The following is an 18,463-nucleotide window of genomic DNA, read 5'->3' on the forward strand; positions in this document are numbered from 1 at the left end:
GTGGGGATGTCATGCCGGTGGGTGTTGGACCAGGTTCTCTGAAGTCACTTCAGAAGGGTCTCTAGAGAGAGCCATGATGCTTCGGACGTCGTGGTCTGACTCTCCTGTCCTCAGTGTGTGCCGTGAGCCGAGCAGGAGCCTCAGGTTGCTGCAGTGGGAAAGGGTGGCAGAGGGTTTGAGCGGCGAAGTCAGTGGGCTCGGGGGCCAGCGCGGAAGGACAGCAGCGCTGTGTTACGCAGGCGTCCGGGTTCAGAAAAGGCACACGGTTTGGTCCCGCCTTTCAGACACAGACCATTTACGAGACAGAACTGCGCAGAGGAGGCAGCCGTATGTTAAAGGCAGCCTGTGTGACACCTGGTGACGGATAGGCAAGATCAGCGTGGGCTGGGTGCATCCGAGGAGATGCCAGAGGGAGCGGGGGGCCCCCGAGGCCTTGCCACCAGAGCTGCGTGGAGGGAGGCCAGGAGCTCAGAGGGGTGTGCGACAGGAAACACTCCGTCAGTTCTCGGCGCTCTGCGTGCTCACCTTCCTGTCGTCACCTTGGAGAGAAAAGGAGAGGACAGTCATGTTGATCCGGATTGTACTTTGTACCAATGATAGGTCTCATGGGAAAAAGGGGGACATTGTTGAGGAAAAGGAGGTTTTTAGGTCACGTGTGGAGTTCAGTGGCCCATTTTTACTTTGTGCCCCATTTTCCAGGGAGAGAGTTCCCGCTGCAGAGCAGCCTCTGTTCCCCAAAAGGAGAGCAGCAGCTTCTTGGCCCAGGTTGGGGAGCTTCCGCTGTCTGGGGCTGTGGGCCCACATTCGTCACGGGTGTTGGAGGCCTCGCTCAGTGTGGAGAGGGAGAGCCCACAGGACGTACACATTGCTTGGCTTATGTATTTTTATTGTTTATTAGGAATATTACATCGCGGATGCCTCGGAGGACCAGGTGTTTGTGTGTGTCAGTCACAGTAACAACCGCACCAACTTATACATCTCGGAGGTGGAGGGGTTGAAGTTCTCCCTGTCCTTGGAGAGCGTGCTCTATTACAGCCCAGCAGGGGCTGGCAGTGACACCCTGGTCAGGTAAGGAGCTCAGGGGTGCCCCTCCCCTGCTTTCTTAGGTCAGCATCCCTGGCCCTCTCGGTGTTGGTTTTCAGTAACAGCTGCACATATGCGCACATTTGGAGGCGTGTTTGAAAACCCCATTCCTGGCTCCCGCTCCCAGAAATGACAGTCTAACTAGTTTGGGGTGTGTCTGGAGGAGAAGGCTTTTAAAAAGCTTCCTAGGTACCCTGGCCAGTTTGGCTCAGTGGTTAGAGCATCGGCCCACGGACCAGAGAGTCCCAGGTTCAGTTCCCGCTAAGGGCACGTATGTTGGTTGTGGTTTGTCCCCGGCTCCAGCTGGGGTTGTGAGGGTGGCAACCAGTCGATGTGTCTCTCTCAGGTCAATGTTTCTCTCTCTTTCTCCTTTCTTTCTCCCTCCAGCTGTATCTGAAGACAAAATATAAAAGTATCCTCAGGTGAGGATTAAAAAACAAAACAAAAAACTTCCTAGGTGATTTTTTGTTGTTGTTAATCCTCACCTGAGGCTATTTCCCCATTATTCATTAGATAGAGTGGAAGGGAGGGAGGGAGGGAGAGAGAAACATTGATGTGAGAGACACATCTGTTGGTGGCTTCCTGCAGGGCCTCACCAGGCCAGGGATGGAACCTACAACCCAGACATGTGCTCTTGACCGGAATCAAACCCATGACCCTTGGGTCTACAGGCGACACTCTAACCACTGAGCTACACGGGCCAGGGCCGCGGGTGACTTTTGTTTGACGCCAAGGCTCGGCACCGCTGCTGTAGGTGACGTTCTGCACCTGAGACTGTCGAACTCTCACCTGAGTTCCTCTTCTCCAGTTACCTTGCTTTGTGTCAGGCATTGTTCTGTGTCTGTGGAAGGACACCAGTGTCCTTGATCCTGTATCAGTGAATCACATGGTTAGTTGATTATTCTGCAATAATGGGCGTAGTCTGGGCTTCAGAAGGTTCTGGGGTTTTGGGGATCAGTGCCGTGAATTTGTGGACGGCGCTAGTTCCTGAGGCCACTCGTTCACTGGTTCTCATTTGTTCTGTGACAAAGCAGACCTCGGGGGCTGTCGGATGGTGGTCGGATCTTCTTTGCTCTGGAAAGAGTCATGCGGTGAAGCTGACTGGTCTGCGGGGAGGTCTGGCTAAAGCCGTGGCCGCAGGTCCGAGGGCAGGTCACTGCTGTCTGCCCGCCGTCTCTCCTCGGGCCAGCAGCTCCCTGTGTCACAGCCTGTTTGGCACCCACGCAGCTGCTCTGGACCGGGCCTTGCTTTAAGTGCAGCAGTGTAAGGTCCTGTTCCATGGGCTCCTGCTTAGGGGAAGACAGGACAGACACATACTGTAACTGCCTGGCGACGTGAGTGGTGACGGACTGAGGACGGGTTTACGTGGGCCTTGCTTTCCAGCGGCGGGTCATGGGAGACTGCTCCAGGAGGGTTACCTTTGAGCAGGTGCCTGATTCACAGCAGCGAGGGGGCAGCAGACGCCCGGGGAAGAGAGCGGCAGGCACAGGGAACCACGGGCTCGGTGCCTCTGCTGTGGGTCATTGTCAGCTCGTTTAGGAGCAGTGAGGAGCCCAAGCAGCTCAAGCAGCCGCAGGGGAGACCACGCGAGCGAGGCTCGGAGACAGCAGGGGTCAATTGTGCAGGGGTTCCAAGGGCAGGAAGAGCTTACGTTCTTCTTCTTTGCGGAGTGGAGGGTTTTGACCAGAAGATGGACACTATTTGATTTAACCTATTGCATTTTTTCACCATTTAAAACACTGTGAATCACGTTATATAAAGAAAGGTGCATTTAATGTAAATAATTCTAAGTGACCCCCATGAGACATATTTTATTTTTAATTAAAATTTATTTAAAAAATGTTAAATTACAGAAAAACATGAAATGCTTCATGAATGTGCATGCCATCCTTGCACAGAGGCCGTGCTAATACCCGCATCATTCCAGAAAGTACATGTGGTGGCAAAGCGAACATGTGACTTAAATCTTTTAAAAAAGCCATCCTCGCCCTGGCCGGTTTGGCTCAGCGGTTGGAGCGTCGGCCTGTGGTCCAGAGAGATCTGGGTTCGGTTCCCGCTAAGGGCATGTACCTCGGTTGCAGTTTGTCCCCGTCCCTGGTTGGTCGTGTGGGTGGCAGCAACTCAATGTGTCCCTTTCATGTTGATGTTTCTCTCTCTCTCTCTCCCTCCCATTCTATCTGAACAAAATATCGGAAAAAAAAAAGTGTCCCTGGGTGAGGATAAAAATGCTATCCTCGTTGCTGTCTGGAGGGGAGAAGACTGCAAGCCAGAAGAATAATTGCAAAGGTTGTGGCAGAAATCCAGGCCAGTGGGGATGGGTATTGGCTGGACCCAGGCCAGAGGCAGTGGGGTGATAGGACTAGTCAGATCTGACCATTTGCTAATAGATTTGCTGACAGATTGGATGCAAAGAGGAGGAATCCAGAGACCATCACTGCTTGGTTTGAGCAGCTAGTAGAATAAAAGCTAAGCACTGAGTCAGGGGGCTGCATATATACATGATAAGATAAAGAAGAAGTGGTATGTATATACAATGGAATATTACTCTGCCATAAAAAAGAATGAAATCTTACCATTTGTGACAACATGGATGGACCTAGAGGGTATTATACTAAGTGAAATAAATAATACAGAGAAAGACTTTATTTTGTGTGTGTGTGTGTGTGTGTGTGTGTGTGCGCGCGCGTGTGCGCGCACATATACTCCTGCAGTTGGAGGGAAGATCAAGAAATTGGGCTTGGACTTTAGGGTGGAGATCCTGTTAGATGTCCTCATGGAGCCTTTCCCCACGGTCTCTGCCAGTGCTTTTCCACTTCTGTTTCTTCTCCTTCACGTGTTATCTTTTCAAAAACATTAAACCAGTCTTTTTAAAATCACAGTTGAAATTCAATATTATATTAGTTTCAGGTGTACAGCATAGTGGTTAGACATTTACATAACCCTCCTGATAACTCTAGAGCCCATCTTGCAACATACATAGTTGTTACAATATTACTGACTGTATTTCCTGTGTTGTACTTGACATCTCTGTGACTATTTGGCAATTGTCCATTTGAATTTCCTAATCCCTATTTGTTTATTTATTCAAAAATATATAACCAAGAGTAATATCAAAGACTTACCTGCGTGTGTTTTCTTCTAGGAGTTTTATGATTTTAGGTCTTACATTTAAGTCATTAATCCATTTTGATTTTATTTGTGAATATGATGATGATAGAAAAAAGTGATCTAGTTTCATTTTTTTGCATGTGTCTGTCTAGTTTTTCCAACACCATTTATTGAAGAGACTGTCTTTACCCCTTTGTATATATATTCTTGTCTTCTTTGTCATAGATTAATTGACCATATAGGCATGGGTTTATTTCCCGTTATATTTATTATTTTTCTTATTCTACTGTCTTTGGGCTTTGTTTCTTGTTATTTTCTAGTTCCTATAGATTTAAGTTTAAAATTATTTATTTTAGATTTTTCTTGTTTCTTAAGGTAGGCCTGTATTTTTTTCTTTTTTGGTACGTGCCCTTAGCGGGAACCAAACCTGGGACTCCCTGGTTTGCAGGCTGACGTTCCAACCACTGAGCCAAACTGGCCAAGGCAAAGTAGGCCTGTATTTATATGACTTTTCCTCTTACAACTACTTGTGCACCACAGATTTCGGTTGTTGTTTTTAAATTTTAATTTTCTTTAGTTTATATTTTGAGTTTTTTCTTGATCTCATTGTTAACTCATTTACTGTTTAGCAACATGATATTTAGCCTTCATGTGTCTGTGTGTTTTTCAGTTTTCTTCCTGTAATTAATTTCCAGTTTTATGCTGTCGTTGTCTTATGTTGTCTTACGCTTGCTATGATTTCAGTTCTTTTAAGTTTTCTGAGACTTGTCTTGTTTCCTCACACGTGGTCTGTTCTTCAAAATGTTCTGTGTGCACCTGAAAAGAATGTATATTCTGCTGCTTTGGGGTGGAATGTTCTAAAAGTATCAGTTAAATCCATATGGTTGAATGTGTCACTAAGGCCACTGTTTCCCAGTTGTTTTCTGTCTGGCTGATCTACCCAGTGATGTCCGTGAGATTTTAAAGTTCTCTGCTATGCTGTGTTACTGTCAGCCTCTGACTTTGTGTCAGTCTGTGTTTGCTCTGTGTATTTAGGCACTCCTGTGTTGGTGCGTAAATGTCAACAAGAGTTATATCTTTTTGTTTGATTGATTGATTTATCATTTAGAAATGTCCGGCTTTGTCTCTTATTATAGTTTTTGTTTTAAAGTCCATTTTGCTGATATTAGTATTGTTTCCATTTGTATGAAGTATGTTTTTCTTTAAAAAATTTTTTTTTTCTTCATTGATTTTTAGAGAGAGAGGAAAGGCGAGGGAGAGAGAGCTAGTAACATTGATGAGAGAACATCAATTGGCCGCCTCCTGCATGCCCCCCACTGAGAATCTGGCCCACAACCTGGGCAGGTGCCCCGACGGGGAATCGAACCGGCAACCTCTTGGTGCCTGGGTCGATGCTCAACCACTGAGCCGTACCGGCCAGGCTGAAGTATGTTTTTCCATCTGCTGACTTTCAGTTTGTGTCTTTGCCTCTGAAGTGGGTCTTTTCTAGTCAGCATGTGTGGGTCTTTTTTTCTTATTTATCCAGCCACCCTATGTCTTTTGATTGGAACATTTAATCCATTTATATTTAAAGTAAGTATTGATCAGTATATTGTTATTGCCATTTTCATTTTTTTGCATTTATCTTCAGAGAGAGCGGAAAGGAGAGAGGGAGGAAGAGAGAGAGAGAAACATCGATGTGAGAGAAACACATCGAGTGGTTGCCAGGGACATACTGCAACCGAGGTATGTGCCCTCCGTGGGAACCAACCCGGGACTCCCTGGTCCGTGGGCTGTTGCTCTAACTGCTGAGTCAAACCAGCCAGGGCCATTTTCATATTTTTTACTTCATTTTATCCTCTCTGTCCTCCCTCTTCTCCTCCTCCTCCTCCTCGTCCTCCTGCTTCTTCTCCTCCTGATGGGTTGGTGATGAACTTCTTTACCTTTTTCTTATCTGGATGCTCTTTACCTGGCCTTTGGTTCTAAATGACAGCTTTGTTGGGTAGAGTAATCTTGGTTGTAGGTCCTTACTTTCCTCCACTTTGAATATTCTTACCACTCCCTTCTGGCCTGCAAAATTTCTGTTGAGAAATCAGCTGACAGGTTTATGGGAGCTCCCTTGTAGGTAACTAACTGCTTTTCTCTTGCTGCTTTTAAGATTCTCCTTGTCTTTAACTTATGGCATTTTAATTATGATGTGTTTTGGTGTGGGCCTCATGTGCTTCCTAGATTTGTATGTTTATTTTCTTCACCAGGGAAGTTTTCTTTTATTATGTCTTCAAATAGACTTTAATCTCCTGCACTTTTTCTTCTCCTTGCTACCCCCGTGATGTTGATGTTGTCCCACAGTTTCCTTAAACTGTTTTCATTTTTAAAAATTGTTTTTTCTTTCTGAAGCTCTGATTGGGATGTTTTCTGCTGCATTGTCTTCCAAATCACTGATTTGATTTGCTTAATCTAATCTGCTGTTGGTGCTATGTAATGTGTTTTCATTTCAGTTATTGTATTCTTTGTTTTTGACTGATTTTTTTATGGTTTGTATCTCTTGTATAATTTCTCACTGAATTCATCCATTCTTCTCCTAAATGAACTGAGTATCCTTATATACAGTGTTTTGAACTCTGTGTCTGGTATTGCTTGCCTCCATTTAGTTAAATTTAATTTTTTAAATTATTTAATTATCTTTTTTATTTTGTTCTATTTTTTTTCACTTTGGCTTGATTCTGTGTCTCCTCATAACGGCTGCCTCACTGCTTGTTTGTGTGTATGAGGTGGAGCTGCTCTGTCTGTGTTAGCAGGGTTACCTTGTGTAGCAGGTGTCCTGTGGGGCTCGGTGATGCAGTCTCCCGGTTACCTGAGCCAGGTGCTCCAGGGGTGGCAGTTGTGTGGGTTGTGTGTGCCCTCCTGCCATAGTTGAGCCTTTTAAAAATTAACCATTTAAACATTTTTTTCAGTTATAATTGTCATATAATATTACGTTAGTTTCAGGTGTACTCATGCTTAGACATTATAAAACTTACCAAGTGATCACCCCAAAAAATCTCACACCCATCTGACACCACACAGAGTTATCAGAATATTGACCATATTCCCTGTGCTGCACTGTGTACCCCATGACTACACCATAACAACTGATTTGTACCTCTAAATCCCTTCACCTTTTTACCTGTCCCCCAACGCCCTCCCATCTGGCTGCTGTCAAACTGTTCTCTGTATCTGAGTCTGTGTCTGGTCTTGTTTTTTTTTATTTTTAGATTCAATTATTGATAGACATGTATTTATTGCCATTTTATGTTTCATATTTTTAATCTCTTTTTCTTCTTCTTCTTAAAGAAGACCCTTTAACATTTCTTGTAATACTGGTTTGGTGGTGACGAACTCCTTTAGCTTTTTCTTGTCTGGGAAACTCTTTATGTGTCCATCCCAGAGTCTCCTTACACTATCTTCATATTTTTGGATTCTTTTGTTGTTGTTGTTGTTCTGATTGGATGTGTTTTGCTTTCTCATATTCCATATCATTGATTTGGTTCTTGGTGTCCTCTACTCTACTGTTGATTCCCTGTGAATTATTCTTCATTTCAGTTCGTGTGTCCTTTGTTTCTGACTGGTCCTTCTTTATGTTGCTGACATTCTCACTAAGTTCCTTGAGCATCCTTATTACCATGGTTTGGAATTCTGTATCTGATTGTTTGCTTGCTTGCATTTTATTTAGTTCTTTTTCTGGAGATTTCTCCTGTTCTTTCATTTGCGACATGTTTCTTTGTCTCCACATTTTGTCTGCTTCCCTGTGTTTGCTTCTGTGTATTAGAGCTGCTGTGTCTCCCCGACTTGGTAGAGGGGCCTTGTGCAGTAGGTGTCCTGGAGGGCCTGGTGGCTCCGCCTCCCCAGTCTCCCGAGCTGGGTGCTCCAGGTGCCCCTGTGTGGACTGTGTGCACTGTCCTGTCGTTGAGCCTTGATTGCTGTTAGCATCACTGGGAGGGACTGGCCTCCAGGCCACTAGGCTGTGAGGACCAGCTGTGACTGCAGTGGAGCAGCTGCTGTGCAGGAGCCGACCCTGGGGAGCAGACTTGCTTCAGGGGGGCTTTGGTGCTCACTGAGTCTGCCCCTGGAGTGTGTTGCTCGGGGAGGAGGTAGGCCTGTAATCCGGTGTGGTCTGAAGCTGACTACCGGGTGCTCTGGCTCTGGGGCCTCCTGGGAGGTGCAAGGCCAGCCCCTGCCTGTGCCCGGCCTGGGGCTACTTGGCACAAGCTACTGAGTGATCTGCAGACGGCTGTTTCTTGTGCTGCACTTGGAGGTGCCCAGGAGATGCCAAGCTACGAACCAAGGCGGGCAGCTGCTAGTGCCAGGCCTGGGGCCGCTTAGTGAGAGGTGTGGGGTATGCAGAGGCCAGATGCTGCTTGTCTGAGAGACTTTAGGAGAGCCTGAAGCAGGAGCCCAGACAGGCTGTTTATAGGGAAAAGCCACTGGAAACAGCTTGAGTGGGCCTGAAATTTGGGTGGGGCGGGGCCTCAGGGAATCACCAGGCGGGGGAACAGTGTGAGCCAGGTGGTGGAGACCCAGTCATGGTTCCCACCTGCCAGCTGTGTGTGGGTGGGCTCACCAAGCAACAGTGGCCTCTGCCGGCACGTCTGTCTGGGAGAAAGCTGTCCCCAGCTCTTGTCCTGATGCCAGACAAGTTAGTTCCTGCCTGTATGACCTGCTCCCTTTCAAGCTCTCCCCAGTGCTGGAGCCCAGGAGCGAATCCGAGGAAGTCCCTGCGCGGGCCCTTTAAGAGGAGCTGCCTGGGGCTCCCGCAGCCTCAGCCTCCCTCAGCCTCAGCTCCCGCTGGTTTTACAGCCAGAAGTGATGGGGATTCTCTTCCTGCCCTGGAACCCTGAGCTGGGGCCTGGTGTGGGACGGGGACCCCTCCCTCCTCAGAGGGGACCACCACAGACGAGGTGTGTGTGTGGGACCAGCTTTTTCATGCTGCATCCCCGCCTCCTGCCAGGCTCCGTGTGGCTGCTGCTCCAGTCCCTAGTTGTAGGACTTCTGTTCAGCCAGATGGCAGGTGGTTCTGAAGGATGGTTGTTCTGTAGTTTAGTTGTAATTTTTTTTTCTCTGTTGATTTTTAGAGAGAGAGGAAGGGAGAGGGAGAGAGAGATAGAAACATTGATGAGAGAGAACATTGATTGGCCGCCTCCTGCATTCCCCCCACTGGGGATTTGGCCCACATCCTGGGCGTGTGCCCTGACTGGGAATCAAACCGGCAACCTCTTAGTGCTCAACCACGGAGCCACTCTGACCGGGCATTTAGTTGTAATTTCGATGTGGTCTTGGGAGGAGGGGAGGGCCACGTTTACCTCCGCTGCCGTCCTGAGCCCGCCTGTAGTTGAGCTTGGGTTGCTGTCGGCAGGTCAGTGATTTGCATGGACCTCAGGCTGACTGGCTGAGTCTACAGCAGAGGAGCTGCTGTTGGGGCCTGACCCCTTGGGGTGGACTTTGAGAGAGCTGTGCTCTGTGCCTGTCAGTCCACTCTTTGGGTGTTGTGTGTGGTGCTGTGGTGTGGTCTCAGGCGGCAACCAGGGGTGTTGTTTCCGAGGCCTCTTGTGAGGTCTCTGTGGCCTCTGAGGCCTCGTGCGCGGTCAGCCTGCCTGTGCTCAGCTGGACCCCTGACAGCAGCTGCCGTGCTGGCCTCGGAGGTGCCCTCGAGCCAGCTGCAGGCCACTGCTTGTTTGGTTGGGGCCTGTGTGTATTTGAGAGACGTTAGGACAGGCTGGCTGCTCATGAGGTACAGCTACTTAGAGAACACCTTTCAAGGGGCCTGGGCAGGTGTGTGAGTTGGGTAGGAGGGGCCTCTGGGAGTTCCCAGGTGGGGCTGCACGAGCTGGGGTAGCTGGTCGATGGAGAGTCAGATGTGCCCCACGTGCTGCTGCAGGCTGTGGTGGGGAGGGCTCAGCAGGACAGAGTGGCACTGCCTGCTCTCCTGTGCCGGGGAGCTGGCCGGTGGCCTTCCCCTGGGGCCAGGTAGCTCAGCCGCCCTGCTCCTGGTGCTCCGAGAGCACTGCCCCTCCCTGGGGTGTGCGGAGAGTGTTCCGAGCAGGGAGGCTGCTCAGGCCCTTCCGGAGGGCGCCCGGTCTCCGCGCGCCCTGCATCTTGCCTGGACCGACTCCCACTCATTTTCACGGACAGGTGTCGGGGCCCCTCCGCTTCCTGGCCCTGGTGCAGTCAGTGGGGCCTGGGCCTGTTCCTCAGTGGAAACCACTGCCACCAAGATGCCCCCAGGCCCTAGCCGCCACCCTGGGTGTGGCACAGTCTTTTTTGAGTCTCTGCCCCTCCTGCCAGTGTTGACGTGGCTTCTCCTTTATGTCCTGTTAAGGCTCCATCCCGCTGGTCTCCAGGGGGTCCTCAGGGGTGCTGGTTCTGTCACTTGTGGTTTGGATGTGGTCGTGGGAGGAGGTGAGCACGGGTATCCTCAGCCGTCTTGGTGAAGCCCATGCTCATTCCCAGCAAGGACGGCTGGTCGTTGGTCACCCGTGTGCTGCGATGCGGTGTAGACCACTCCTGCGTGACAGGCTCGGCCGGTCCACGTGGTCGGTGCAGCCCCTGCGGCCGGTTCCTGTGACTCCACAGAAAACGACTGGTGGAGGAGAAGTTTGCATAACTTCGATGGAACTGTTTTAAACGGAACAACTACATCGAGTCCAGTCACAGGGTTGTGTTTCCTCAAAGGGAAACCTCGTCTCCGTCGGGCAGGTTCTCCCGTGGCCTCCTCCCCGCGGCCCTGCCGCCTGGTGTGCCTGCTGCCTGGATGCCTTCTCTGAGTTCACAGGAGGGGGTCACGGTCTGCGGGCTCTGTGTCCGGCTCGGTCCCCCGGCGCAGTGTTTCAGAGCCTGTGGGCCGTGGCCGCGCTCCATTTCTCCTCATGGATGAGCGGTGTTCTCCATTTTCTGTAATTAATGTCGGGAACATCCGTTGTCCTCGGGCCTCTCATGACTGAGAGCGTCTGGCTGTGGGGCCACGTCATAGCCTGCAAAGGTCCCCACCCTCCACCTTTGCAGGCAGCTAGACTGGATCTTTGAGGACGGGGCAGAGCAGGTGCATGATCCGGTCCGTCGGCCGTTCCCAGCCCTTCGTGCCCCGACGCAGGTCCCTCCTCCGCCCAAGCATGCAGCCCCGTCAGTCGGATGCAAACAGATTCTCATCAGGATTCAGACACCAGCGTCCTGCTCGGCCTTCTTGTTGTCTTAGGTTTTGTCTCGGGAGGGGGGTCCCCCTGCACCCAGCGTGGACGACGAGGTGGCTGTGGTTTCTGAAATGAGCGGTTCCCTGAGCTCAGGAAGAAGTGTGGTAGCTAGAAACTGGCTCTAGTTTGCTTAGAGAACTGGAGAAAGAGCCCTAGTGGGGGGACGCTGGGGGGCCGTGCCGCGTGGAGACCGCGGGAAGCATCGTGGGAGTAGATGGAGGCGCCGGGGGGCGATGAGCTGTCGGGCCTGGGGCCCGGAGCACCGGCCAGGAGTGCTAGGAGGCGCCATCTGCACACAGGGTGGCCGGGCCGGGCAGCGCGGGGTGGGCTGCACTGAGGTCGGTGAGGGAAGCAGAGGACGGGCTCTCGGGAGGAGAGCGTAGGGCCGGGTGCCCTGGTGTGGGGCCAGTCCAGGGGGAGGTGACAGGGGCTGGGCACTGAGGCGGGGCGGGTGGCAGACAGAGGTCAGGCTTCTGCCTGGAACTAAAAGCTAAAACTTGAGGAGAATGACCGGGGGACAGACACAGTGCTCCCCTAAATGAGAGAAACGCCGACCTGCCGGATGAAAGAGGCGAGTAAGCCCGAGGATGACAGAGGGCAGGACGATAGAATGAGAAGCAGCAGAGCTGAGCTCAGCAGATCGGGAGGACGGGCCTCGGGCTGAGCGCTGAGGAAGTGGCTGAAGAACAACTGAAATAGGCCAAAGGCACCTGCACGTCAGCGCTTTGACTCCCCTCCAGGGCTTTGCTCAGGGCCCGCTGGGCTCAGGCTGAACCAGCTGTGTCTGCCCCTCCTCACCCCCCCCCCCGCCCCCGGCACCGGCGCTGCAGCATCCTCTGTCTGTCTGTCTGTCTGTCTGCGGTGACAGCAGCCATCCAGCGCAATGTTTGAGTTGCAGATCACGGACAACAGCAGGTCTGGGCTCACGTTTCTGCAAAGCCCGGTGACTCAGACCCTCTACATCAGTGGTCCTCAACCCTCCTAATGCCACGACGTTCAATACAGTTTCTCATGTTGTGGTGACCCCCCCACCATAAAATTATTTTTGTTGTTACTTCATAACCAATTTGTTTTCCGATGGTCTTAGGCCACCCCTGTGAAAGGGTTGTCCGAGCCCCAGGGTGAGAACTGCTGCTCTCCACGAAGGGCACCTCGCAGTCTTTGAAAGCCATGTGTCCCCGAGCTTCCTGCCCTCAGAGGTCTGGGTGTTTGTGAGGGTGCTGTCCGGCAGCCGCGGGTCCTGGCACAGCAGGTGCATTGCCGCTCCAGCTCCGCGAAGGGGCCTGTGGTCGGGTGTCAGGCACTCAGCGGTGGCGCCCGGACAGTGCCCGCCTTACCCTGGGCTGTGTCCTCTGGAGTGGGTAACCTGAGCTGGGCACTGTTGTCAGCGTCTGGCAAGTCTGGCTGGTGGTTTGCTGTTTGTCAAGACTCTGGAAGACTTGGGGTCAGTTTTGGTACTGGACAGGTAGAGGGGACTCTCACTCCGCTTTTGTGTGTTATGGTCATCCTTGAACCCTGTGAGGAATTACTCATCAGAGAAGCATCTTGACCTTCAACGTTAAAAAAACTTTTTTTTTTTTTTTAAAAAGAGCAGTTATTCAACCACCAAAAGGAATGAGGTGCTGATATACTGCAGCATGGATGAGCTTGGAGAACATTATGCTGAGTGAAGAGTAACCGTGTCAGTGGCCCCATAGTGTATGGCCCATGTATGTGCAGTATCCAGAGCAGACAGATGTATCGAGACAGACAGCGATCCGCGGTTCCAGGGCCTTGGGTGGGGAGGGGGGCGGGGTGACGGCCTGGGGTGCAGGGTTTCCTTTTGGCCGATGAGACTGTCCCAGCCTGTGGCCATGGCTGCATGGGGAAGTGCCGTGCTGCTGAGCGGTGTCCTTGGACATGGCTGCATTTTGTGTTGTTTACAGGGAAAACATACCGGAAAATGCCAGTGCCGTTTCACAGCTATTTATTTTCTGTTATTGTAGGTACTTTGCAAATGAGCCGTTTGCTGACTTCCACCGTGTGGAAGGGTTACAAGGCGTCTACATTGCGACTCTGATCAATGGGTCCATGAGTGAGGAGAACATGAGATCTGTCATCACCTTCGACAAAGGGGGGACCTGGGAGTTTCTTCAGGCGCCAGCCTTCACAGGATATGGAGAGAAAATCGACTGTGAGGTATAGATGCTTTCATCTTGTGATTTTAAAATTTTTCCTTAGGCTACCTTTCTTTTTTCCTCTATTGATTTTACATAGAGAGGAAGGGAGAGGGAGAGATAGAAACATTGATGAGAGAGAACATAGACTGGCCGCCTCCTGCATGCCCCCCACTGGGGGTTTGGCTCACAACCTGGGCATGTGCCCTGACCGGGAATCGAACCGGTGACCTCTTGCTGCATGGGTTGAGGCTCAACCACTGAGTCACACTGGCCGGGCTTGTTTGAGTTTTTAATACAAAGTTTTATCTGTGGTTCTACATGTACAGTTTCCAAACTCTGTACCAAGGCACACTGGGGTGACAAGGGGAATTCCCAGGGGCACCACAGACATTTAAAGTGTCTGAGGAAGCACTGTGATACTTGACATCTGTTCACACTGTGCGGATTGCTGTCTTCACTTAGTGCCAAGTTTCACCATGAGCTCAGGCTGCATTTCTTTTGATGACATCGTGTCTTCATGAAGCAGAATTGTGAGCAGTTGATGTCATGGAGAGCAAGCTGGAAAATGAGAGTGGACAGGAGATGGCCGTGGTGGTGTCTGCTTCGACTCCAAAGTCTGAGCAGTTATTAGTGCCAACAGGGCCACACATCCTATCCTTAAGTAGCTGTAGGTACTTAAGAATGAAATAAAAATTTTATTTTTGCTTTAATATTTATATATAATACTGTTCTTTCCAACTGCCACTAAGTTCTTCGGATAGACACACTTACTGTGTTTCTTCTGGCTTGAAAGTGCTGTGACAACATTACTGAGACACCAGTTTGCTGTGAACCAAGAAAACTTGAAAATCTCTCCCGTATGCTACTTCTGTAGAATTTCTTTTACAATTCCTCTCTGGCCCTGGCCAGTTTGGCTCAGCGGTTAGAGCGTCAGCCCGCAGACCGGAGAGTCCCAGGTTCGGTTCCCACTAGGGGCACGTACCTTGGTTGCACTTTGTCCCCGGCCCCGGTTGGGGTTGTGTGAATGGCAACCAGTCGATGTGTCTCTCTCATGTCGATATTTCACTTTCTCTCTTCCTCCCTCTCTCCCTCCTGCTCTATCTGAAGATAAATGCAATAATGTCCTCGGTGAGGATAAAAAAATAAAAAAATACATACAATTCCTCTCTGAATATGATTTTGGATTCTGAAATTCTCCATCTGTGGCTTCATCTGAAAAGCTAAGGATGCTGCAGTGTGTGCTCTGGTCCCGTCAGGGAGCCCCAGGCTTCGTGTGATAGACCACATCTGTCTTCACTGCAGGGAGGGTCCGGGTGTGGAACCTGGCTTCACAGAAAGAACTCAGACAAAGACGAGGAGTGCTGCCCGGCCGGTGTGGCTCAGTGGTTGAGCGTCGACCCTGTAGCAGGAGGTTGCTGGTTCGATTCCCGGTCAGGGCACATGCCCAGGTTGTGGGCCTGAACCCCAGTGGGGGGCATGCAGGAGGCAGCCAGTCGATGTTCTCTCTCATCGATGTTGCTATCTCTCCCTCTCACTTCCTCTCTCTCTAAGATCAATAAAGGGAAAAAAATGATTTTAAGTTTTTTTAAAAAACAAAACAATAAAAAAGGAGTACTAATTTTTGGAGAAACTAACATTTTAGTGAGACAATCACCTAGTCTTTTGGATTTTTGAGTTTTGTGTGCCCATGTAAATATATGCTGTGTCTGTGGCTCTTGGGACAGTTTCTTTGATATCTTGCTCTAGAATGTGCTTCCTGGTTTGGCACCAGGTCCTGACTGGCCACATCAGGTCGAGATTTGCCGAGAGGCGCGGGTATCAGTGCAGGTAGACCGACAGCTGGGCCCTCTGCTCTCCGCGGTGTGGGCTGGGGCTGCGTCTGCAGAGGTCGGGTGGGGTGGGGTGGGGCATTGTTCAACATGTGGTGGGCTAAGCCCTGGTTAAATAGGTTTAATGGTATTGTTAAAATTCAGCTTCTCTTTTACTGACCGACGAGTTTACTTACGAGCTGTGCAACGGTTTTTCAGCCTTTTGCTTCTACCTCTGATTTCGGAGGATGAAGAGCAGGAGAAGGGTGAGAAGGCCGGCAGGTCTCTCTGAGAGCTCAGCTGGCTCTGGTTTCCATTTGCCAAACTCTGATGCTGGCAAGTGGACATTTGTTAGGACCCTTGTATTATAGAAAGTAGGTGTACCTAGCAAACCATGTCACAGTTTTACCAACGCTGTATGCGCACACAGAATTACCCGTCCAGAACACACTTGGTAATCATTTCTGGCCAAGAGGGTCAGGCATGACCATGTAGCAAAAGGCCTTGTTTGCAGAAGTGAAATATGCGATGTAGTGATGGAGGTCAGTTTGAGCAACTGGAAGTTGTTCGGACGGTGAATATCTGTAGACTTTGTACTTTGTACAGATGTAGTTTTTTTTTTTTATCCTCACCCGAGGACATTTTTCCATTTTTTGTTCAGATAGAGCGGGAGGGAGAGAGAGGAACAGAGAGAGAGAGAGAGAAACATCGATGTGAAGGGACACATCGAGTGGCTGCCACCCACACAACCAACCAGGGCCGGGGACAAACTGCAACCGAGGTACGCGCCCTTAGCGGGAACCGAACCCGGGTCTCTCAGGACCGCAGGCCGACGCTCTAACCGCTGAACCAAACCGGCCAGGACCAGATGTAGTGTTTTAAAAAACAGTTATTGTGTCTGCTTTGGTGTTTTTTTATCACGTGTGTCTGGGAGTCACCTGGGGGAATGTCTAGGTAATATGGAGAGATTAGTAGCGTTCTGTCTACTTGAGTTGCCAGTGATTTCTGGTTGCTACTTCTCTGGGAGTCCTAGAAGGTGTTATTTTATTAGCACTTTTCCTTCAGTGAGAGGCATCCACGTGTTCAGCTGCTCCTGTCCGGCTGGTGAAGGGTGGGGACGCCTGGCTGTGACTGGGGTTTCCTTGGGGCCGAGACTCCTTCCTGTGCATCCAGCTGCCTTGTCCACGCACAGGCTCCGTGTTTGGCGGGAGGTGTGGGCATCCTGTCACTTGCTGACAGTGCCTGGCACTTGTGTTTTGTAGCTGTCCCAGGGCTGTTCCCTGCACCTGGCGCAGCGGCTCAGCCAGCTGCTCCACCTCCAGCTGCGGAGGATGCCCATCCTGTCCAAGGCGTCGGCGCCTGGCCTCATTATTGCCACCGGTAAGCGTGCTTTGCCTGTTCTTACTTCCTGGTCAGTCTGCGTGCTCGTCTGCAGCAGACCCGTGGTGACTGCGCTGTGCGTTTAAGACGTTCTCTGTTGCTAGATCCTACTCGGAATTTGTAGTTGGGCAAGGTGATTACCTGACATGTTCTTGAAATAAAAAATTGTCATTCCTCTTGCATTTCAGGTTCAGTGGGAAAGAACTTGGCAAGCAAGGTGAACGTATACATCTCCAGCAGTGCGGGCGCCCGGTGGCGAGAGGTGAGGCCCCGCAGGGGTTCTTGTTGGCATGAGGGTGTGGACTGAGCCCAGACATTTCAGGGATGCCTATGGCCTGGGTGGAGTTCACGAATTCCAGCCACGATGATAAATAAAGGAGGCCTCTGACCTCACGCGAGGTCAGCTGCACCGGTCCGTATTCACACCTTGTAGTGCAGGCTTGTGATTTTGCCAAAAGTGCTACTTTGAATCAGAAACAGACTTTAAAAAAAAATATGTGACTAAGTGTTTGGAGATAATAAGTTCCACGAGCACAAGGCAATGTCTGTTTTGCTCACTTCATTACCCCTGGGACCTAGTCCGGTCTGGCATGAAGTGGGTGTTAGTAATACTCGCTGAATCCGTTAGCGAATGACAGTGGGGTTGTGGTGCAGGCCTGGGCTGGTTGTTTGTGATTTGGGGGCAGTAAGGAAGCAGAAATGAAGCCTCTCCTCACTGAGCTGCGACAGGCAGGTGCTTTCGTCTCGCTCCGGGCCCTGGAACAAGGTGGTTTTGCCTTGAGGTTGCATCAATAATTTGGATCCTTAGGCACCACGATACCAATTCTGAAGGTGCAGCTAGTTCTCTAGTCCTTGGACATGAGGGAATTCCCAAACATGGAAAAAAGAAAAGAAAAAGTTCTTCACAGCCTCCCGTGCCTTACCAGGGCCGAGGGAAGCGCCATCTGGTGTCATTTTGTGGGGGTTGCCTGCAGAGACTCTGCCTCAGCTGCGGGGAGCCACCAGAACCCCCAGAAGCCTGGACGAGAGCTCCTCCTGCAGCCCAGTGTGATGTCAGCAGGGTGCGTCCTCAGAGAGCTAAGGGATGGCCCCCTTCGCACGGAGCTTGTACTGGGAGAGCAGCGTTGCCTTCTTACTGGAAGGTGCAACATGCGAAGTGGTAGGAGAGGCCCGAGGCTGAGACTGTGTGTGTGCATGTGCACGTGTGTGCAAATTAGGGCTGTGTCATGGTGGAGGATGTAAGTCCTTATAGGTGAAGGAGGCTGGTGAGGCCAGGGCCGTCATCAGTCACCAGTTTGGAGTTTTCGGGGTATCCTGGTCCTGTTCCGAGGGGGAGATTGTCCAGCTGCTGTCTTCTTGCTTGGGGCTGGGTGCTCTTTCTGAAAATGGATGTACTCCCCTCTGCGTGTGGGTTTGTATCTTCTGATGTTGGTGTGGTCGGGAAGTTGAACACCTGCACACGGTTTTCTTCTAGGCAGAAAATGCTTTGTTCCCTCCAGTGAAGGGGTGTCTCCGGGCTGGTGCTGGGGCAGCTGTCATTGCCTCCTGCCAGGAATACTTATTGTCTGTCAAGAAGAGTCATCACATCAGGGACCTGGCTGTTGGAACCAGCACAGGACAAACCGGGATGAGAAGGGGGAGGCTGTGTCTGGGGGGCTGGCATGCTCGTCCCCGCTGTCAGCCCCCACTGGGGAGGGGCAGTCTGGGATGTTCGGGGAACAGG

The 18,463-nt window shown here is 50.8% G+C and overlaps 1 protein-coding gene and 1 pseudogene across 3 annotated transcripts in view; one reads left to right on the forward strand and one right to left on the reverse strand.

Moving 5' to 3' along the window:
- SORL1 (sortilin related receptor 1) overlaps positions 1-18,463 on the forward strand; it is a 183,212-nt gene that overhangs the window by 50,735 nt on the left and 114,014 nt on the right. For all 3 annotated transcript variants that reach the window (XM_036277033.1, XM_036277034.1, XM_036277035.1), the window contains exons 8-11: positions 899-1,068; positions 13,379-13,571; positions 16,623-16,740; positions 16,929-17,002. In XM_036277033.1, coding sequence (XP_036132926.1) covers positions 899-1,068; positions 13,379-13,571; positions 16,623-16,740; positions 16,929-17,002 — 555 coding nt within the window. The remainder of the gene's footprint in view (positions 1-898; positions 1,069-13,378; positions 13,572-16,622; positions 16,741-16,928; positions 17,003-18,463) is intronic.
- Positions 2,937-3,036, reverse strand: LOC118640463 (annotated as a pseudogene).

Source organism: Molossus molossus, unplaced genomic scaffold, assembly GCF_014108415.1.
Source record: "Molossus molossus isolate mMolMol1 unplaced genomic scaffold, mMolMol1.p scaffold_m16_p_22, whole genome shotgun sequence".
Lineage (NCBI taxonomy): Eukaryota > Metazoa > Chordata > Mammalia > Chiroptera > Molossidae > Molossus > Molossus molossus.